Source organism: Trachurus trachurus, assembly GCF_905171665.1.
Source record: "Trachurus trachurus genome assembly, chromosome: 13".
In the NCBI taxonomy this organism is placed as follows: Eukaryota; Metazoa; Chordata; class Actinopteri; order Carangiformes; family Carangidae; genus Trachurus; species Trachurus trachurus.
This window is the reverse complement of record NC_139892.1, coordinates 23,182,124-23,205,319: the sequence shown is the minus strand read 5'-3', so window position 1 is coordinate 23,205,319 and position 23,196 is coordinate 23,182,124. Positions and strand designations below refer to the sequence as shown.

Genomic DNA, 23,196 nt, shown 5'->3' with positions numbered 1-23,196 from the left:
AAAATGTGCGCAAACAGACAAGCGCCTGTTTTGAAAACAGTGGGCCGACGGGCTGGGAAACCCTGCAGCAGAGAATACCGCAGCTCCATCACCAACCCTCCCACTCTGCTCAGGTGAGCATCTGTTTTGTGTACCTTTCCCAGAGGGCGTGGCCTCTGCATGTATTCTCTACTGAAGTGAAAGGACAGGCAGACACGCAGACGAGTCGGGGCTGAAGACAGAGCTGCAGAGTCAGCAGAGGACATATTGGATTTGACATTTGACATGTTGAAGTCATGGAGTGTGTCGTCGGAGTCCTCGCTCCCGCCGCCGGAGGAGGACGATGTGGAGTCGGTGTGCTCCGACGAGCTGATGGGCTCCCAGTCCCGACGCTGGCTGGCCGACCTGGTGAACCAGGACCTGCCTCCGGAGAGCGCGGACGTCCACACGCTCGGCCGGGACGGGCTCTTCGTGGACTATCACTTTCCCCTGGGAGAGCTTGAAATGAACTCCGGGGTCATGTGGAAACGTCCAAAGGTAAAGAAAAGAAGAAAACTAACATCTCAATTGTTTAGTTTGTTTGCTTGTCAGCAGGATATTGCAGGAAGTTTTTGCAACAATGTATTTGAATATTCAATCCTTCAGTCTGGTGCATGTTGACTCTTGACCTTTGTGCCCTCCAAGTTCAAAGATTGCAAATTACGGTTGTTCATATAAAACGCATGATCCACTTACCATATAAAGCTTGCTGCATCCTTACACATTGACAGTGCCAGCTAGGCTACAAGCTCATTAAATTGAACCAAATGTTCTTCAATAAAACAGTAATAATACTGTAAGAACGTTTTTGCAGTCTGAGATATTCAACTCACTCACCTCAAAATACATTACAGAGATGTGAATCAAGGTTAATGTTGGGGATATGTAACAAAATGTTACATGAAACAGTAAAAGTATATTGTTACATTTTTGGTTGTTTAGAGAAAATAATAAGGTCAACTTTGGCTTGAAATCAAAAATATAATAGAACTCATTATTCAACCTGCAGCTCCAGCACTTTGTTGAGCATCTCTGCCCTTCATAACTTCTAAATCTGGGAACCGTGACTTCTACGGTCTATCTCTCGACCAGACTTTGGTTGACTTGGACATGTGCCTAGGGTCATTGTTTTGCTGGAAAATCTAATAATCAGCAAAAGACAGTATTACTCTTTAAATGCCCTGGTAACTGTGGGAATCCTGATGACACAGGGTCAAGATCTGTTCTGTCTGTTCCTGTAGCTGTAAAACATCCCCATATCATCAGTGACCCAGCTCCATGCTTGATGGTGTTCTTGTGGTCATAAACTTTGCCTTTCTCACAGCAAATACACTGCAGGTCCATGAGTCTTAAAATGTCCAGTTTAGTTTAATCAGTTCCTTGTTTATTCAGTGCTCGATGCCACTCATCATTCTGTAGGGGTTTGCAGTGACGCATGGGGTTTTCTAAGCCGTTATTAGGTGACTGAGGGCTCTTGATGAAATGTTGGGCTTTCTCCCATGGCCAAGTAGGTGTTCAGCTGCTCTGTTATAAACTTTCTTAAAATGCCCCGGTGGTGTTAATACCTTCACGTACACTGTTCAGTTCAGTACATGACAGTACATGTTTCAAAGCGTTCACAGCTATAAAGAACACAAAAGCCTACAGGGCAACATGACCCTGGTCCCTGACTCAGTTCAGAGCCAGCAGGACCATTCACTGTACGTGAAGCCTCTACTTTTTACCCCTCGTCCACATGTCCTGTCTGGATTTGTTATCAAATAAAAGCAAAAAAAAAATGCCCCAAATGCCCATAATTAAATGGAAGAGAGGATTGTTTTGACATCAGCTCATGTCGTCTTCTCATACACTCTTCTCTTTTTGCCTCTCTTGACTTTGGTCAGGGCAGAATAGATTAAAACTATAAGGCCTATGTTGAGTAAATAAATAAACACATCTCTAGATGAAATTTAAAAAATCGCCTCTAAGTAACAGTGGTGGAATGAGGGTAATTATTTGGATTTACACTGGCTACACTGTCGAATATAACTGAACTATCCACTCCTATTGGTTAACTGAAAAGGCTACAGTTCGTTTGTGCAGCGCTTTTAATTGTGTAAAACAATATGTGTTGGACAAAACAAGAGTGCTTTACACTACCTGATTGCTTGGGCTTTGTCTCAATGATTTTGAGGCTATATACTTGTAACATACAGCAGTCAACTTCCTCCCTCCTGTGACAGAATAGATATGACAGATATGATATTGGCTTTCTTAATTATTTCCATAAACCTGGACATCCAATATCTTTATAGTGTTTTCTTCTTATTGACAGCAGGATATCTGAGAGCAACAGAGTAGCAAGAACCTTGGCTTAAAATGTGAGTCAGTTGATGTAGCTTGACACATTACTGTCCTGCTCATCTGCAGGACACATATAAGTCCTGGTGAACTGGTGCTACAGTTTGTTTCCCACACACGTTACAAAAATGCACATTGATGCACACTGACTCTTAACAACCTATTTATATTGTGTATAATGAAATGTTATTTGATTACTCTTCTTGTTTTGTTACCTTGACAAAGTAGACAAACCCATATTGGGTGTGACTCAATAAACATTTTAGGTGGTGTTTCCAGTTTGAAGTGTTATCATCTTCACCTGTTATCTACAGTTGTCCTTAATCTCACAGTCTACGTTACAGCTTCTGGATGACTCTTGAAAACATTACAGCGCTGCGCTGTGTATTCCTTCAGAAGAACAAACACTGTGCCAAGTTTATATCATGTTGTTCTCATAGCTAATTTTTGATTAGCTGTCACGCCATTCAGCATCGTTGCTTCAGGTGTGCCAAATCCTGTATTATTTATCTTCACCCTCGATCTCATTTCTCTCCTTCCTTTGTTTACCTTTCAATTATATTATCAATCTCCCTGCTGCTCTTAGGAACTCTGTTCATCACCTCAGTTCATAATAAATGGAGCTTCACGTCTGGATATCCGCCAAGGACGACTCAGTAAGTAGACAACTACTAGATTTATTACAAAGTGGGGTTATACATAATTAATACCAAGGAGCAGAATTTTCTAGTTGGCACATAAGAGAGTTTGAGTTTTCAGAGCAACATTACACAGCTCCAAAGACGCCTAACTATCTGACCGGCTCATTATAAGGCCCAAAGATGAAGTAGGTGATGTAAGATGGCAAATGTGGTAGAGACAGTGTAGTGTATTTTCTACCTCCTAATATGTTATGTAATTTATCCTGAGGGTTACTTTTGTGTTTAGCATATAATTCACCCCAGGTGTGTTCTTAGTTTACCTGAAAGTAAATGACTGTTATAATATAAAACAAGGTGTTGTTTAGACTTCACACTATATTTTTACGTTAGGTCACTTTTTCTGGACACCTGTATTTGGTTTGCTTCACCCATGTTTAAGTTAGCCTAAAGGTTAACTGATTGGTCAGGATGGTAAATACCAGAGGGTAATTTGGACAGGTTAGTTGTTGTCTTAGTTTATGACCATCCTGGTCACCTACATCCTTTTGTTTAGAGAGGTGGAGTTTTAGAAACATATATAAGGTCTGGACTTTTTGGCCAGGACTCAGAGGTCTCAAATTTGGTTCCGGAGGCTTCTCGAAGATCGGCTGTTTGACACTGTATCTTTTTTGTAATAAACTCCTTTTTACCATCTAAAAAGAAGACGTGTCAGAGTGGTCATCTTTTCATCAGCATCAACATCGAAATATACCACAACAGTACAGCTGAACAGCTGTATAAACATCTATCTTTGTTCAGCCATGGTCCAAACTCTAATCAATTCTAGGAGTAAGTTAACTGAAACATTTGATGTGTCCAAAGCTAAGCTCCTGAACCTTTGTGGGCTGCAGCCCTTTGAGGTGGGTCCCGAAGAACCTGAAGACCAGGTTGCTCCTCCACAAATACAACGATCCAGCGACAAAGCAGAGAATAAAAACTCACTGTGTTTGATTGCCCTGTGTGCTGACAGGAACAAACATATTTAAGCCTCACCTCCATTATGTACATCCTGTGGCAGATCAAGATCTAACAGTGACATGTGAGCAGGACAAACACTTGTTAAATCCACTTTGCTCATGTAATATTTTCTGACCACAATAAGTCACCTGTCCAGCGCACAAAGAGCAATGGGGAAATAAAGGCTGATGTGTATTGTGTATAAATCCAGACCCACCTTGCTTATAACCTGAATCTGCTCTCCTCAGATGACTGCTGGTTACTCTCTGCTATTGCATCCGTTGCTGTGCACCGATCACTACTCAACAAGGTCATGCCTCTCGATCAGAGCTTCCAGAATGACTACAATGGCAGCTTCACCTTCAGGGTAAGTAACTTGTCTAACACGTCTGTGCAACACAATCATCCAAATGTCAGTTCCCTCTGTTATAATTCTCAGTCTCAGCAACTGGGAGGATAGTGTGAGTGTGAATGGACATCCCTCCTTCTCTGCCTCTGTAGTTTTGGCAGTACGGTCAGTGGGAGGAGGTGAGGATAGACGACCTGTTGCCGACTCTGAACAACCAACTGATCTACCTCAGCTCCCCAGACAGACATGAGTTCTGGAGCTCCCTGCTGGAGAAGGCCTACGCCAAGTGAGTCGTTTAAGTCCACTTGGTGTTTTCACATGATCTAGAACAGAGTTGTTCAAACTGTGGGGAAGTGGTTCCCCTGTCAAAGAACAAGAAGACAGCTGTACATAGTAGTCTCTTCACAATGTGGCTGCTGGATGTGGAAATGACAGCTGTGACGCAGAGACATAATTGAATTGTGCCTTGAGCCACTTTCCATGATTGTGCACAATTCATCTTTAATGTGAATAGATGGTTGATGCAGGGATGAACTAGGAAGTAGGATGAATAGGTATTAAAATCTATCCATTTCCAACCACATACTGTATATAACTGAGTTTAGCTTACCAGATGTTTACAGTTTTTTTTCTGGTTGATTTTTTTTTACAGTGTGCCTCTCCTGAAGCTCCCTGGCATCCCTTTTCTTTTTTTAAAAAAAGCCACTGGTTTTAAGTCTGTCTCGTTGCAATTTCATATTGGAGAGGATATTCTTGTCAAGTCCTTGGAACCCCTTTGGCAGTCGAAACATCCACTATACAACTATTATAGTCTAATTGGCAGATTGCTAAGCATTTATTCTGATAAGGAGAATTTTTTTTTAGCACCAACCTCAGAATAAACCTTTTTATTGACCTTATCATAAAGACCAAAAATAGTAATTTGATTATTAAACTGTCTGGGTAGAGTTTACTGGACTGTCTGTAGGGAAGAGACTCTTCGTTGTGGTCTGCTTTTGCTTTTCCTTCTTCTTTTAAATTTTTTTTTGTTTCAGACTATATTTAGTTGAAAAACCTCCATATGTAGGGCTTTTCTTAAATGTTTAACTGTTGCTTCCTTCAATTCTTTGTAACTCTAAAGGAAATTATTTCACAACTAGTATAACCATTAATCATCTTCAGATGTCACAGAGGCCTTGCTTGCAAAACAGCACAGAGGTCAGACTCATCCTTTCATCTCTTAATTCTGTAACAGATTTAATCATTTGTGTCTTCTCAGATCTGACTTAACTGTCTGTACATCCATTTACCACAGCATCTCAGGAAATTGATTTGAAGACTGCCTGATGTCTTTGTCTTCTCTGTGTCCTGGTCCAGGGTAAAAGGAGGCTACAGAGCTCTGGACATGGGCTTCCCTCATGAGGCCATGGTCGATATGACGGGCGGGGTGACTGAGGTTTTGAACATTGCCAGCTTGAGAGACCTGCCAGGCCTCCTGAAACAGCTTCTGTCTAAAGGAGCCCTCATCAACTGCGCCAACGGCCAGGTAAAGTCAAAATCCATGAAAAGTAAACAAGAAGTTGTTAGGCTAGTTCAAATGCTGCTGGAAAACACACCACAGCATGTTTGCACTGAGGTTTATCCGCATGTGACAGGACATGTAATTCTGTCTGCTTCTTCTGTCCCGACTGTGGGTGGATTTTTTTTTCCTTCCAGGGTGAGCTGGAGCAAAGGAATGAGTACGGGATCATGTTCAGACATGCATACTCTCTGACCTCAATAGAGAAGGTAACTTTCCCTAAACAGCTAACAATGTTCATATTCTGTGTTCTTAGTTAGTTGTTCAGGAGATCAGACAGAAACAGTGATTAGTACTTTTATGAACCAGATGTTCAGGAGCCAAATCCTCAGCAGGGGTGTTGTCTTCTCAATAACAAGCAAATCATGATATTAAAACCAGTAGAAATACAGTTTAAATATCACTAATATTGCATCACACAAAGGTACCACAAAGGTTCCAGCCCAACCTGTGGCTTGTGTCACAGGCAGAAATGCCCAAAGAACTTACTCTACATGACAAACTGAAGACTGGGCTTACAGCAAAGGCTAAAAACTAGATAAAAGTAAATCTAGAGTTTCTAGCAGGCAACAACACATTTGCACCAGGGATCTGAAGTCATTGACCAGATGACACGAAGCACCAACATACTGAAATCATGTATTTCTTTAGGTTTGAGATTTGCTGGAAACATCAGGGGTAGTGTAGACACAATTCATCAAAAATATATAAGATAGGTCAAGTTATTAGACATTTTAATGTGGAAAAGTTACATAAGTCCAAAAATAGCATTGTATAATGAAAATTGTCCTGAATGAGGACTTAGACTTCACTGCTTTCTTCTTAGTTGAGGCCTGGGCTATGGATATGTCCCTTTAATGGGCTGACGACCACACCCACTCTGGGTTGTGGCAACCAGGTGGACACTTGTCATTGGATAAACACGTGTATAAAAGAACCATTGTTCCTGTCCTACTTCATTTGACTCCCTGATGAAGGCTAGACGCCGAAATGCGTCAGAGTTTTTAATTGTCATTTTGACATTATGCCATAATTTAATAAAGGCATTTTATAGTTAAGAGAGTGCCTTGGAATTTTTCTTTTGTTTTCCCACATCATTGATCCTTTTCCAAAGAGCACCTCTTTTTAAACAACGAGTCCACGAAGCGCTCCTTTGTTTGAACATTTTTTGAGCATTGAGCTACTGTATGTTTGGATGAGTGACTTATTCTTTCTCTCTGTCCATCTCCCTCTCTGACAGGTAAGGACAGCGCATGGCACTGTGGATCTGGTTCGCATCCTCAACCCCTGGGGCAACACTGAGTGGGAGGGGCCCTGGAGTGACATGAAAGGGTTGGTGTCAAGCTAGGGATCATTATTATTATTACAGTTTTTCTTGATTGTTTACACACAATTTTTGGTACTTGAGACACAATGGCCTCAACATCTAACTCATGCATCAACTCCCTTGACCAAATCTGCTAAACTACAAGCACAATTCCTGCTTTACACTCAATTTGCAGTTCTATAACACACTTTTTTCAAAACACTACACACAATTCTCTGCATTTGGCACAATTTTCATGAAGAAAATCTCTTGTTTTCATGAGTAACACACTGTTATTAAAAATTCTAAAGTTAGTTTCCCTACTATTCACACTGACTCATCACATGGGTAAACACCTGTCACACAGTTTTACAATTAGCAATCAGAGCTTTAGCAAAAAAAGGGCAGCATAACAGGCAGTGATGGACTGACACCAAAAAGAGAGAAACCAAACAGAGAGGCCACACAACACAAACACAAACACACACACATATACAGTATATAGCAGTGATCATAATGATGATGAGAAAAGAAAATGCATTGATCACCAACATTGCATGTTGATGGAAGGATTTGAACCTAGACTAGAACAAAGTCTTTGACTACAAAGAGTGCTGCTCTACTAGGTGAGCTACATGTTACATTCTCGTCTTGTCAAAATTATGTATTCAGTCTTTCAAAATTGTTCGGCCGTAAACCAGCTGACCCCGAGCAACTCTTTTTTTTTTCTTTTGTGGTCAGATCAGCACGGCTGCATTGTCACATGACCACCTCGGTCGCGTCTTCACGCATTTCATTTGTTAAGGTGTATTTGAGTGTTCTGAGTATAAAAACAATATTATAAAATATTTTACAACACATTTATATATATATATAGTATGTACTGTCTGTAGTTACAGTAAAAAAAAAACCTAAGTCATTATGATGAATGGAGTAGAAGTGTTTTCCATTCATCATAGTGTTTTACACTGAGCACATCAGTGTTCAACTGGTTGTTATAAATGTCTAGTCATATGATGGTTTGTGTTTGTCATTTGAGACTAAAATAGCATTTTGAGAAGAAATAACATTGTTTTGAATGTAAAGTTTCATTTTGCAGGAGAAGTGAGGGGTTTTGCCCATTGTGTGTGTGTTTTTGGATTTGTGTGTAGAGTTCTGAGAGTATGAGGCATGCTTTCAGAAAATGTGTGTAAACAATCGAGAAAAACTGTATTATTATTATTATTATTATTATTATTATTATTATTATTATTATTATTATTATTATTATTATTATTATTATTATTAAAGTGATGAGGTGGTGATGCATCAGTGACATCAGGCCACTGAGAGATCTGATGCTCACAAATAAATACATTGACTTCGTCATAATACTGTAAAAGCAGTTGAGAAAACAACACAAGTGATTTTTTTTATGGGCAAATTCTAGCTAGTGCGGACTAGTGAGACTTGTTGCGTACGAACTGCTGAAGCCTCTTGGATATGAGGCGAAACGTCTTCCCAGACAAATACAAGTCCAGTTGCCTATGACTCAATTTGCCCAGAAAAGAACGATGACCTGGATGAATGAGAATATCCATAGACAACACAAGTGATATGAAAGTCATAAATGATCAATTTAATATAAATAATTATAACCTATTTTAAGTGGCCGCCCATTATCATGTTGCAATTCAGATGTATCATGTTGTCATGTAGTAAATTACCAGAATCTATGTGGAAATATATTTCATTTCAGAGAGACTTTCAGCAGATGATGTAAGAAAAGTCAGTTATGATGCTGCAGCATTATACACATGCACAGACCTGTTTAAACTAAACTCAGAAGGAGAAAGTGTGTGTGTGTGTGTGTGTGTGTGTGTGTGTGTGTGTGTGTGTGTGTGTGTGTGTGTGTGTGTGTGTGTGTGTGTGTGTGTGTGTGTGTGTGTGTGTGTGTGTGTGTGTGTGTGTGTGTGTGTGTGTGTGTGTGTGTGTGTGTGTGTGTGTGTGTGTGTGTGTGTGTGTGTGTGTGTGTTAGCAGTGCAGTATATGTGCACAACAAATCCAAGCTGCAGTGACACTTTTAAAACAACCTTCAGATGACAGTACCATGGGTTCAAATCCTGATCATCCCGAGGTTTGTATTTTGACCTCGGGACCACTCTAACTGACGCTGGTTTGATGACCTTGGAGAATAACAGTTTCATTCAAAAGTAGCCTAATGATGATATCCCAGCTTCAACTGTTGTTGTATGAACATAATTATACTATGTATTGATGTAGAGGATGCATCTGAGGTCAGTATAACATAATACCTGTCGTTTTCCTGAGAATGTGGTGGAGTTGAAAGTGAATATATATAAATGTATCTCTGCTTATCTCTTTATGCCTGTCTGTCATGTCTCTCTGCAGTCCGGAGTGGTCCACAGTGAGCACTGATGAACAGAGACGACTTGAGAGAGTAAATCGGGAGGACGGGGAATTCTGGTGAGTTTGTGGTGTCACTGGGCATCAGCAACATTTGCCTTTGACACGCAGCACCGCTGCTTCTGAATCTATACGTCCACCCTATGTGAACACAAAATGAAAAACTCTGACGTAAGTCTCCACTACAACAGGAACAACAGGGCAAACAAGTTCACTTACGTTGACATCTCTTTTTCTTTTGTACACATGCTTTTCCTCGAGGCTTTACTGTGTTTTTTGGGTCTTCATGTCCACACACCTTCCTATGTTAGCGAACACAATGTCTAAGTAACACACAGTGGCCCTGAGAGCTCAAAGGACTGCAAGTAGCTATGATTCAGTGCTCTAACTCAGGAAAGGGAGTTTATGACCATATTTCCTGCAACTTGACAGATTGATGGAGGCATGCTGATTTGAGGTAGTACTTTTATTCTTAGTCAGTCAAGAAAGAAGTAGGCAGCTTGTTATCTTGATGGACAGTCATTCAACACTATGCAAAGACAGCTGCTCCAAAACTGCTCACCATTGACTCCATGAACACATGACTACCATGAAGGTGTAGTAGCCATGGTTCAACTCCTTTCTCTCTCTCTCACTCTCAAAAACGTACCTGTCTGTTATTGTGTCCCTCAGGATGTCAGTGTCAGACTTCCGACATCAATTTGAGTTGATTGAGGTGTGTTACCTGACTGACAGTCTCAGAGATCCAGGCCCCGGTGTGCAGCCATGGGGCTACACAATGCATCATGGGAACTGGGTGCCGGGTGTCACAGCGGGAGGCTCACATAAAGGGGGTAAGGCAGATGATGATACCAACAGAAATAAATACAAATACAACAATACTTTTGTTGTTCAGTGATTTTAACTGCTAATGTTGAACTTGGGATGTCATTTCTAGTGTCCCCTGGAAACCTTGTGTTGTAGGACTGAATGTGCAGTGTTATCTGTCTGTATTTTATCTGTTGTCTTTGTGAAATTGATGAAGATGTTTTCTGAATCTGTTTGTGTATCAGTGCCCAGTACATTTGTGCTGATCAGTTGTCTTTAATGAAGTCAAGTATAAAGAATAGCATCGTACTAAAAGTGCGTGTGTGTGTGTGTGTGTGTATCCAGGTTTTTTCTGGCAGAACCCTCAGTTCTCCTTCATACTGTCAGAGGTGGACAGATCAGGCTCCGACGACACCTGCTCCTTCGTTCTGGCTCTCATGCAGAAACACCAGAGACGCAGAGGCATAGACCTTGCCATAGCTCTGCATATTTACATGGTACAAACACACAAACAGTCTTTTTAAGATATTTGGGGGTATTTGTTAATGTAGGACAGTGGAGAGAGACAGGAAAGACAGGGCGAGAGGGAGGGGGGATGACGTCATGCATGCATGTCACATGTACACACATACACATTCTTGATCTAGTATATTTATGGAGACCTATCATTGTCACTTATTCAGACACTTACCCCAACCCTCTAATCTGACAGTGTGTGATATCCCCACCTGTGCAGTTGGCTCCAAATTTTTGGGACTCTGACCACATATCGACAAACAAAACTTACCCTAACCATGAGCTAGTATTACATTTACTCACTGACCAAAATAATTGTCTTTTCCTCTGTGTAACCAGTTGGACAGACTATACCCTAGTAACTCTGACTCAGTATGAAGACATGATGTCACTTTCTGGCATTTCCCACCCTGTATAGCGCAGTTGGTAGTGCGTCAGCCTTTTGATCTGAGGGTTTAGGGTTCAAGTCCCTGCTCAGCTGAAGGTCTTTTAACTTGCTTGCAACAGGCAGGAACAGGATGTAGTCTTGCATGTTACCAGAGCAGTAATTAGCAAGTTGATATAGCCTTAAACAGTTATAGCTCTCTCTTTGGTCTTGTGCATACATACATACACTAGACCTAACTATTCACACATGTTGACAAATACAGTCACAAATTAATCTGCAGTGAAGCAATCCAAAAATTTCCAAATCACAGTGTTTATACTGATTTGTTTTCTAAGAACCTTCCTGGAGCCTCGCTGTGAAATAAAATATCAGTTGAGGTTTTATGACTGAATTGCATCATACATCTGTGTTGATTCTGTATAGGTACAGTATGTCCAGCTGCAGAGCCTGGATAGCTCAGTCGGTAGAGCATCAGACTTTTAATCTGAGGGTCCAGGGTTCAAGTCCCTGTTCAGGCGGGCAAAGTTTTAAGTTCCTTAAAGTAAACAGCAACTGTTGAGAAGAAAATGTAAAGTTTGTGTAGAGAGTGTTAAGAACAAGACTATTGTACTGTAATGGGACTGATTGGCGTCATTGCAAGTGTAATAATCCTGTTCTCTTTTCACAGGCTCATCCTACTAAGACATACCTGTCACCAGAGGATCTGCATGCAGCTCGTCCTGTCCGCTGCAGCCCTCATTATTCCTCACGTCGGGAGGTTGTTCTTCGTGGTGAACTAAAACCAGGTCGCTACATCATCATCCCTGCCACCAGCGAGCGCAATCAGCAGGGATCTTTTCTCCTTCGAGTGCTGGCAGAACAGGGCAACACAGTCACGTGAGTCATGTGGGGATGGTGGGGTTTATATTTTGTACCTTCAGAGCTAGGGAAAGAATAAAAACACAAGTATCACATATTATTATTATAGTATTCACACAAGAGAAATGTTTGCTTTGAGATGATTGTGTGATGTGTTATGTGTTATTTTTCAGTCCAGCTCACAAACCAGCGCCACAAGACTCTTCTGTAACAGAGGTAGGAAACGTTGCATCATTCTTCACTCAGTGAAACTGTGACAGATAACAGTCAGAGGAGTGACGAGCTAATAGCACAACTTAAAACTTCCGCCTGAACAGGGACTTGAACCCTGGACCCTCAGATTAAAAGTCTGATGCTCTACCGACTGAGCTATCCAGGCTCTGTAAGGCAGTGAGTGTCAACTCCACTTCAACAGCAACATAGCTTAAACAATGGGAGACTGTTCACTGTGTAGTAGAGGTTTCCTGAACAATATTTTTTCTCTTGATTAATACTATTGTTTCAATCAGTCGATTAATCAAACAGCACATTTTTCAACTAACCTAGTGATTATTTTTTGGAAACTGAAATATTGAAACATTGAAATATTAGGAGAATGATTTTTAAAAGGCACATTTTAATATTAGTGCAGTCACTAGCTGTAAGATTGTGTTGTTTTTACTATGTGTTTCCTTATAGTAATTTCAAGTAAGTAGCCTAACAACATTGTTACAGTTAAAAATAGGCCTAGCTCAGTTTAAGAACTGTTAACCAGCAGGTTTATATCAAAGAAAGAGTAATGGTTATGATGGCACTATTCACCGTGGTAATTTGACTATTCCACAAACATAGAAATTGAATGAGAGAAGAGCAGATATTCCTTTTCAGATCAGTGAGACATCTTGTGACTGCTTGTTCTTTAGAATGACCACTGATTTAAACATCCTAAAACATCTATCGCCTGAACAGGGACTTGAACCCTGGACCCTCAGATTAAAAGTCTGATGCTCTACCGACTGAGCTATCCAGGCTCTGAGGACAGTTGTAAATGGGTGTATCGTTTGCATGATGGTGCAAATTAGCACATGAACAGCATTCTGCATTACTGTAACATGCCTCCTCCTTGGTCCAATCACAAATTCACAAGTCATCTCTAAGTACATCTGTTCACACATGGCCTTAGAATGGGTTTCCACTCGCTCCCCTGCTTCATATGCAAATCAACAGATATTTGTTGTTGTTTATAGCCAGTCAGGCAAACAGATCCACTGTCCTTATGTGCCTGTACACAGCTCGACAGTGATATAAGGTTTAGACCATTTGAAATAACAAAGAGATAAATGGATATAAACAAATTTCCTGGATGCATTTTGGATGTATTCAAACCTGGGCCTAGAGCTTGTGATTCTATCATTTGAGACTGATGTCTCAGGACCTTTGTCTGTGTTATCCCTGTGATAGACTGATGCTCTGTCTAAACATGTTCACACCTCCTACGCAGAACATGCCAGGATAAGTACCAGCCTGCACAATGTTGCTATAAATCTTCTCTACTGACAGAGCCGCATCGACCCTCAGCAATATTTGACACACTGACACTCTGTGTTGATTTTAATTAAGTCTAAATCCTAGATTTATTGCCCCAAAACAACAGCTCCTAAAAATCCCCTGCAAAGCTCAATACATAGCCAATGAATTGTAATGAAGGCTTGTTTTTAATTCTGACTCTTTTCTTTCTGCAGCCATCACTTCCTCACCAGGCTGCTCTTCCTCCACTTAAATCTATCAGACAATTGTTCAAGAAGCACTGCAACAAGGTGAGATTTACCTCCACACAGCTGCCGGTTTAACCAACAAATGCAAAGAGTTTTTAACTTTAACCTACTTCTAGCTGCCGGATGGTTATTTGAAACATTGAAAAATACCTTTATTCACTCTGAGATCAGACAGCCAAGAATTCATTTGAAATATATTCTCTGAACTAAACACCAACCCCTGCCTGCTACTCAGATTAAACCAATAAATAACACGTGCCTTTATTTGTTTAAATGACAAAAATGTGCCATACTGTGTTTTGAATATGGTTTTAGACTGACCATTAAGTTTTGTATTGTTCCTGTGTCATCAGAAGGGGTATTGCAAACCACTGCACCTCCATGGACTCCTGACTGAGGCCATGCAGGGAGGAGGTCAGTCATGTCTGGGGCTGGTACCTTGGGTGAACTCATGGACTTGTTCAGTCGTGTTTTTTTCATTTAATGAAATTCAATTCCTTTAGTGAGGAGTCACAAGTCTTTTAATATTTCTACTGAGGGTTCCTCTTGTGATTTTAGTATCATGTTTGGCCGGGATTCCTCTGTAATCATGTTATATCACAGACATCTACAGCAGAAGTTTTCATGCACCTATTTATTCGGCAGAGCTGCTGCTCCTACCCCTGACTTACTACCAGCAGTATTTAAACCCAGTTTCACCATCAGGCTTTAAAAACACTTCAGAAACATCTCAAAGTGCAAAATTCAACACACATGTTCACAACTGTTGTTATTTATGTTAACATTTTCGCTGATGATGTTCCTTGTCGTCTTCAGTGTTGGCCGGCAGTGAGAAGGACCTGGCTCTGGAGCACTGCAAGAGCCTGGTGGTCCTCATGGATGTATCCTGAAAAAGCACACACAGTGATTAAAACAGATTAAAAACACCTATCAACACTAAGCACGGTGTGAAGGGGAGAACAACTGCTGAGGGCTGTATGGGGTTTCTCTCTGTAATTTCCTTGACCTTGTGTTTTATTCAGACCCAAGGCATCGCTCAGCTAAACTGGCCAGAGTTCCAGAGTCTGTGGGACAAGATCAAGAGGTGGACGGTAGGGTTACCAACAAACCACAACACTAACATCGCTAGATAGTTTTGATCTCATGGTGTCCTTCCTGTGTTTTCTTTTTTCTTATGGTGAACATTATGATGCTGCGTAGTGGGCACTGCACAGCAGCACAGCAACAACACTGCCATTCTACAAGTCATTGTCTTGAATAAAACCATCCACACTGTACTCTCATGTTGATCAGGAAATAAACTAAAAAAAATCCCTCAAGTAAACTCAAATTTCTTCAATTTGCATTACAAAAATAAGTCAAATGTTGTAGAAAGATTTTGTACAAAAACTAGATGTTGAAAAAAAATCAGTCAGTTATTGAGCTGTGTATGATTAGTAAAAAACCCTGTAGCTGAAACATTTAACTTGTCATAGTTGAATTTCAAGCACAGTTCTGACCAAAGATGCACCACATGACTCTGAAGACTGTCTGCCTGACTTATGACGTTATGTCAGAGCGTGTGCAGTTTCTCATGCTGTGTTTAATCTGTCCTAAGGATATCTTCCTGGTGTTTGACAAGAACAAAAGCCGACGCCTCGAGTATCAAGAGGTGGCTCCTGCTCTGAAGGCAGCAGGTAGGGCTGAGGGCGCTAAATGACATCAAGGAATCTCCACTTTAAACTTTTCTTCTTAGCCCATGTGCATGACTTTAGTGCTCAGCTTCCACCAACAGGGGGGGCAAAAGCACCTCTCTTTAACACTCCTCCTGCTTCTCTGATGGTGTTCACGCTGAAAGTAGTTACAGTTTTTCCTTTTGCTTTCCTTTTTTTTCTCCAAGTAAATGTTTAAACTGGCTCCTGTTTAGAGGGTGTAACTTGAATGTCTCATGTCCTGGCCATTGTTATTGCACATGTTGAATATAGCGATTTATTAAGATTGGTCCGTCTCTACTTCAGGCATCAAGGTGGATGATTTGGTGATGCAGCTGGTTGGACTGAGATACACAGAGCCTGACCTGACCATCAGCTACCCTGGCTTCCTGTACCTGCTGATGAAACTGGAGAGCATGATCAGTAAGGGAGGGAGGGAGAGAGGAAGGGGGGGGGGGGGGGGGGGGGGGTTGCAGATACATCAAACAGGCACAGGGACAATATGAAGATGATGTGAAGCGGGACAGAGGAGGAGAAACAGAGGGGAGGGGAGGATGTGTGAGGTAACACAGCAAGGCGTGGGAAAAAGACAGGAGGAGATGTGAGAAGAAGAGATAAGAGGGGAGAAATGACAGAGAGAGAAAGAGAGAGAGAGAGGGGCTTTCATGTGTAAGTCAGAACAGAAAACAGCACAGAGCATGTTTGATGCTGGAGACCGGAAAAACCAAAAGACATTAATATTTGGAGAGCTGTCTGTGCAAGGTCTTTGCAACAGATTATTTTTGTGCAACCTGTCAATTCTTAAGTTTATTTTTTAGAAATAAAACAATCACATAAATTATATATCAAATAAATCAGTAGGTAACTATTAATAAACAAGATGTTTTGGTACCCGCAGGGTTTGAAGATATGTTTATCAAATAAAAGAAAGCAAAAGTAATTGTTCATGTACATTTTCTAATATGAAAATAAAACAGTCAGGAGATATATTTTAACTTCTAACTTATAATTTAAAAACAATGGGAGCATACATTTCAAATAACTAAATGCTGATGGAGAAACAAACACAGAAAGCAGCTAATCCCACAACACACTTTTTACATGCAAGTGTATGTCTCACTGTAAAAACACAAACTAAATGTCATCAGTGGGATATGACTCTGTCAATTTAAACATGTGCTTCTATGAGAATGAAACAATCTTCCTGGATATTACATTAGATATTGAATGTTTTAGTACAACTAGACAAAGACTGTTACTGACCATTTGACATTTATACTACCATACATACATACATATACATACTTAAGTTAAAACCAGAGGCCAAAGCTAACATTATAGTTTGACCTGGCAACAGTGACTCGAAAATAATTTACATAATTTGTTTTGGCACGTGTCACTGCCAGATGGGTGGTAGCTGCCATGCAGGACAGGTCAGCACAATGAGTGTTCAGAAAGGTTTCAGCTGCAGAAGCTTCTTAAAGTCAACTCAGTCCACAGAAACTAATGCAGGACTTCCTGACACAGTGAAGTCCGGCCACCTTGTACTACAGCTAGGATTAAACAGACTGAGTCTGATATCTGCTTTGTCTTTGTTCTGTTTTGCAGACAAATTTCATTTGTACGACCCCGTGGGCATGGGAACTGCAACAGTCAACTACAGACAGGTATGAACACAGATAGCACACATGTAATTGTATGTATATGTGTTTTTATTTTTAAAGATATATAATTGTCTCTATTATCTACATCCCAGTTCGCCCTGTTCTTTATTAACGCTGTCAATCACAAAAATAACGTACTGTATATTGATATGAAGGGCTGTCATTAAAGCAGATGAACCTCAACTTAATGTTTTCTCACTGATTCCAGTGGCTTCACATGACCATGTACAACTGACCTGGTCCAGTCAGATGGATTCAGCAGGATTTGCTTCATTGTGTTTTACTGCTCCTCTGTTTTCCTGCTTCGTCTCAATATGTGGTGTGGATTTTGTGCACATGACACATGTAGCAAACAGAAGACAAGTTTTGTACTCAGATTTCTTGCTCCATTAATTCCCCCTCTTGCACAGTGGCCTTGTGTAGTGAGACAATAATAAGAACTATTTTCCATCATGGAAACATCAGGGGTCAAACATCAAAGATGAGCTGCTGTGATGAAAAGAGAGGTTTATGATTCACTAACTTAGTTACACTTCAGCCAGTGTCAGCTCAGCAAATGAAACGTTAACACTGTAGCAGAATTGTGCAAAATGGTTGCACATATCACCGGTCCTTTAATGGCTTCAAACAATAATATCCACACAGTGCAGGTTATTGTCTATTCAACTGATCTTTTCAGAATCATACTCTATCGTGTATTTCTAAGTGCCATGCCTTAAATCTGATGTGAAGAGCAGTTCTGAGAAACATGCTGACATTCAAACAGGGCTTCATTTCTACTCCAGGATGTCATAGACATGATTGCATAAAAATGTGTGTTAAATTGTTTTGAACCCATTGCTTACCTCTGGCAAAATGTTGGGACTTGTTTTATGAAAACTCAGGTTGAATAAAAAATGTTTGGATATAGAAAGAGTCTTCTTTACATTTATTTTTTATCCGACTGTGGCTTTTCCTTTGGGTTTGTTATTGCGTTTTTTAAGTGGAATAATATGTTAAAAATACACCAAGAATGGCAACATGGTATACAAATAAAAAAAGAAAGTGTAGGCATATTATAGTCATTGTAGATAAATAAGAATGAAATCTGATTTTAGCAGGCTGTCTCATTGTGTATGAAGTGTGCAGGCAAACTTTGACCTTAGAGATAACTTACAGGAATGTCACAGACATTCAGTTTAAATGTATGCTTCTGTTTATGTTGTATGAGTTTGTTGGGTCCTAAATGTCCAGTTTCCCTTTGCATTCATTCCTTATCATGTGGCCTTTCCTTCTAACCAGGTCATGATTGAAAATGTACCCTCCACTGGATCAGTTATATACGTTCCCTCTGTAACTGTTCTGCGGGGTCTGTCTCTGCAGTGAGTGACCCCCACCACCACAGGGGATATTTTGAGAAATGATCCTCTGTTCTTTTCTAAAGTCTGGTATGTGTAAATATCCGTCTTCCAGCATCATTCTTTAAAGAGAGAGCAGTCAGATATGCATACCAGAGCCTGTGTGCGTGAGCGTGTGTGTGTGCGTGTGTGTGTGTGTGTGTGTGTGTGTGTGTAGTGTGTGTTCAATATCCTGTTGCACTGCTGCTGTGTTAGTTCAAACTGATTTTTAAGGCAGTGTGTGGTAGTTGTACATCAGCCCTGCCTTGAAACGCTGTCTCTCTTCCTGTCTGTTTTTACCACTGACATTGCATTTACATATGAATAAACACGTTTGTTTTTGTCTTTCTTCTGCTCTTTCTGTCTGCCCCCACATGTTTATTTAAAAATAAAAGCCAATACATTTAAAACATTGCAGGTTGTGTGGCCTCGGCCAGTGGGTGGTTTCACAGAAGTATAAGATCAATTTAGATCAAACCCATTTCATGAACGTAAAGGTTCAGGTTACTCCCAAAAACAACAAACTATAAGTCTTAAATGTGCCTTGAAACAAAGTTCATGTTCCCATATGGACATTAACATTTTTGATTTAAATATTCCTCACTCCAGTATTGTCGAATTAATCTTTTCTCCCAATTTCTCACATCTCTCCACTGGTGTGTATTTATGCAATTTTCTAGCTTTTTTTTCATATGTCTGTCTCTGAGGTGTCTGCTGCTGCCACCAGAGGACTAACTTTAGTTTGCAGTGTTCACAGCTTTGTCACGTGAGATTTAAATATTTTACTGGCAGCATCTATTTCAAGAGACAGTCTCTGTTACGCTAGATAACTAACAGAATTGAAAAGAGGTAGTTTTCACAGGGACTAAGTGTTTGACAAGGACCAATTCTTATTTTTAGTTAATCTGTTTTTTGTAATTTGGGTGAAGCAACTCTCACTATAATAACAGACAATTGTATTATTGTGGACTATCCATGAGAATTTACTGCAGCCTGCATACCATCACCCCCTGTGTAAACATCAGCAGCACATTCAGTGCCTCTGTAAAAGAAAATGAAAACAGGCTATTCATAAGTGTCTTTTCCTGCTAATGAGCCCAGACCAGACTGTAATTATGACCCAGGCCTGTTGTGACCAATCACAGAGCTGTTAGTATCGGAGTTGCTCTATATGGCATCACATGACAGCATCAAAGCTGAAGCATGGTCCTGCTATATGCTGCTCTGGGCTGCAGTGATGCTAATTGACCAGGACAGCCTGAGGATGACCTACTTCTGTAGGTGGCTCCTGCAGACAGGACAGTCACCCTCCAAACCAGCCTGTGCCTCTGTGTGGCAGAGGTAATGGATGACACTGCAGCTCAGGCTTTCAATTTTTATGGGATCAGCACCTTGGATCAGTGGTTCTGCAATGGTTTGGATCATGACCCCTTGATGGTTACAAGCTGTAAACGAATTGTCTAATAAAGATTGATTTTCCTTTATCAGGGGAGGCTGCAACACTGAACACAATCTCATTTATTCTCATTCTAGGAGTGAACAAGAGCAACTAGCCCAAAATAATATAATAATCATAGAACCATTTCCTGGCCTGTCCAGACCAGTCAAGGCTCCTCCGACCAAACAACATGGTCACGTGATGCTCCGAGAGGTCATGGAACTGGTTGTACTGCTCTTTAACTGCAATGGTCATTTAAGAATATAATCTTTCATCTGCTTGTTGAATTACCATTGCTTCATTTCACTTCCTAATTGTTTCATTGCACTGTCACAGTATTAGCCTATTAAAAAAAGCTTCTCAATACCACATGTGCTAACTTGTAACCAATGAACAGCTTCACTGATGCAATTTAGAGCTTTCACATCGAACAGAAATTAATAGAAATCAGTGGCTCACTGGGGCAAGAGGAAAATACCATGATGAAAAGAAAATATTTTTTCTTGTAATAGCCTAGCTTATATTCAAACCTTGGCTAGTGGCTGCAGTGGAGTCACTCAAAGGGGAGTTAATCAACAAAGAGCGTGAGACCCTTTAAATGTCTTCATGTTTTCACCGTATCAATATTTCATATCGATAATGTTTTATAGTTTCGGCAGCTCACGTTCAAATTGACATGAATATTCATGAGTTGTCTGGACCTATGAAAGCTACTGGAGAGGGGAAAAGTTACATGGATTTATACCCGGAAATGGGTGATGCTGCCTTCAAAGTAAATTATCTGAGGTAGAAGAATCTAAAGACAATTTCTAAGAAAAGAAAACAAGGAAAAAAAGGTCATGTGGATTTCCAAGTAGCCTAGGCTAGTTTTGGACAGCATGCTTTGTAAGCAACTCTCTTGCTGTAAACAAAAAAATAGCCTAAACAAAATGAAATAGGCCTAAATAAAGATAATGAACAGATTAATGCATAGGCTATATCAACTACCATGAAGGAGGACTTGAAGAAATATTCAAAATTTGCTTAAATATCTTTTTTTGTTAGTTTCCATGTATGGTTAAATGGAAATAGGTAGGCTACAGATAGGCTATGTTTGAAAAATTAGGAAAACTCAGCCACAAGAAAAAAAATAGCAATCAAAAATAGGAAACACAAATGATAACAATTCACAACGACAACAACAAAAACACAGAACACAGATAATGAGTGTAGCTAGGTGTTTCGTGGAGGTAGGCTAGTTGGTGGAGTTAAAGTTAAAGCACGCAGGTGATTTATTTTTGAAAGGTCTCACCGGAAGCGGCCGACTGGGTGCGTCCAGCTTGTCGGAGCTGGTTCCTCCCAGCAGCCACACCGTTCAGAGGGAAAGCTTTTCTTCTCACAGCAGCAGCGAGGATTTTCTGACTGCACACACACCGGGTATTCATCATATTAAAAAACACACTTACGGCTGGAAGCGGCGAGTAAAGAAGGACACTTCCCTCGGTCGTGTATCGCTCCCTTTCCCACCTTTCTCACCTGGGCCGTCGTTTTTTCCCCCATTTTTTATTTTTTATTTTTGTAGGTTTTTTCCCCCCTGACAGTGTCTCTGTGGCGCAGGCTAGTCTACTCAGGTTTCTTTTGCTGACATGGTAGATTATCACGCTGCCAATAACCAATCCTCGGCCGGCGGGGTGCAGGTCTACATGGAGCAAGAGAACGACTGGGACCGGGACCTGCTGCTGGACCCGGCCTGGGAGAAGCAGCAGAGGAAGGTAAGGCCACCAGAGTCGGGGCCCAGCTGGGCCGAGTCGAGCCGGGCTAGGAGGAGGAGGCGGCGGCGGGCAGAAAGAAAATGGCAGGGGAGGGATGGATGGGGAGTGGAGGTCAGAGACTGAGTTACGGGCCTTGGGTTTTGCTCGGTAGACCCCGCAGCTGCACCCAAGTGCCCCACTTCATGTCAGCCTCTCCTCTCCTCTCCTCTCCTCTGAGCCCGTCCCTGGCTCTCCTGCGTTTCACTGCCTGAATGCTGATTACCTCCACCCTAATTCACTGAATGAGAAAGTCTTAGAGCCAAGCCCGTGTCTAACATTAGCTGCTGCTTTCACTCTGTCAAAGGTAGCCTAATCTTTTTTTTCCCGGCACTTCTCCCTCCCTGAGCGGAAACGGGGCGCCACATTGTTGCAAAAAAAAGAAAAAAGAAAAAGAGAGAGAATAGTGATTGAGCAGATATTATCCAGCAGAGCCGTCACGCGCTGTTTTTGAAGGGTTTAGGGCGTTATCAAGCCCCTGTCCCACTTGTCTGCCTGCTCGGCTGGCTCGGGTGAAGGCCGATAAGATTGGTGGAGGCTACAGGCGAGTTTCTGCTGCTGCTCACTACTGGAAAGTCTGACCGATACCTCGGTGTTCGAGGCCAATATATGGATAATTTCACTCAAACGCAGCTGTGATTCATTATCTCCACATTTCAGATTGGTTTGTTACTAGATTCAATTCTTGGAAGGTTGGATGAGCAAGAGTTGAAAACTATGGTCTGCTGGTGAAATATTTTTAAGTGGATCTGAAGCATTGTAGCCAAGTTAAAATCAGTAGTTAATCAAGAGAGTAAATTGGAGTTCAGCATATTTTCAGATTGTCTCTCATTGCTTTTGTAAATCACATGACTGTGACTGTGCTTGTCTGACAGCTGAGTGCTAGAGGAAAGTAGAGTTTTAACACATCAAAACCAAAGTGCCTTGAGACATGGATGTTAAAACCACACAAGACTGCCACCATGATCAATAATACCATCTTGAACACACCCTGTTGTAAATGCGGACTTCACTGTAGTATCTGCTCTGACAATCGCACATGCTCATACTCTTCCCACAGCCCTGAAACATACACGTTTTAGTAGCCACACTCAGTTCACTGCACTGAGCTGAACGCCCACTTGCTGCTCTGCACATTTTAACCAGCTGCAGTTCTTTTTCTGCTGAAGTCCTAAGACACCGACTAACAGTAAACCACTCAGCACCATGTGGTGCATCCAGCATTGCATATTCCTCCTCTTGGGCATAATTGTAACCCAGCAATTTCCGCCTTTGTCATGAAAGTAACACCACTCTCCATCCA

General features: G+C 41.0%; 2 protein-coding genes across 3 annotated transcripts in view; both read left to right on the top strand.

Annotated features, from left to right (window-relative positions):
- Positions 1 to 264: 264 nt before the first annotated feature.
- Positions 265 to 17,630, top strand: LOC310995593 (calpain-9; the record flags this gene model as incomplete). Its single annotated transcript, XM_083984687.1, has 20 exons — positions 265 to 516; positions 2,945 to 3,014; positions 4,244 to 4,362; positions 4,497 to 4,630; positions 5,701 to 5,869; positions 6,040 to 6,111; positions 7,143 to 7,234; positions 9,600 to 9,674; positions 10,287 to 10,447; positions 10,767 to 10,918; positions 11,993 to 12,201; positions 12,357 to 12,399; positions 13,905 to 13,979; positions 14,291 to 14,351; positions 14,754 to 14,818; positions 14,960 to 15,028; positions 15,535 to 15,613; positions 15,935 to 16,051; positions 17,237 to 17,295; positions 17,501 to 17,630. 20 exons carry the CDS (start codon positions 265 to 267, stop codon positions 17,525 to 17,527), a joined length of 2,100 nt encoding a protein of 699 aa, XP_083840813.1. The 3' UTR covers positions 17,528 to 17,630.
- Positions 17,631 to 21,478: 3,848 nt separating this feature from the next.
- Positions 21,479 to 23,196, top strand: part of actn4 (actinin, alpha 4) — a 57,234-nt gene continuing 55,516 nt past the window's right edge. For both annotated transcript variants that reach the window (XM_083984357.1, XM_083984356.1), the window contains exon 1: positions 21,479 to 21,857. In XM_083984357.1, the coding sequence (XP_083840483.1) occupies positions 21,732 to 21,857 (126 nt within the window). In that variant the 5' untranslated portion in view covers positions 21,479 to 21,731. The remainder of the gene's footprint in view (positions 21,858 to 23,196) is intronic.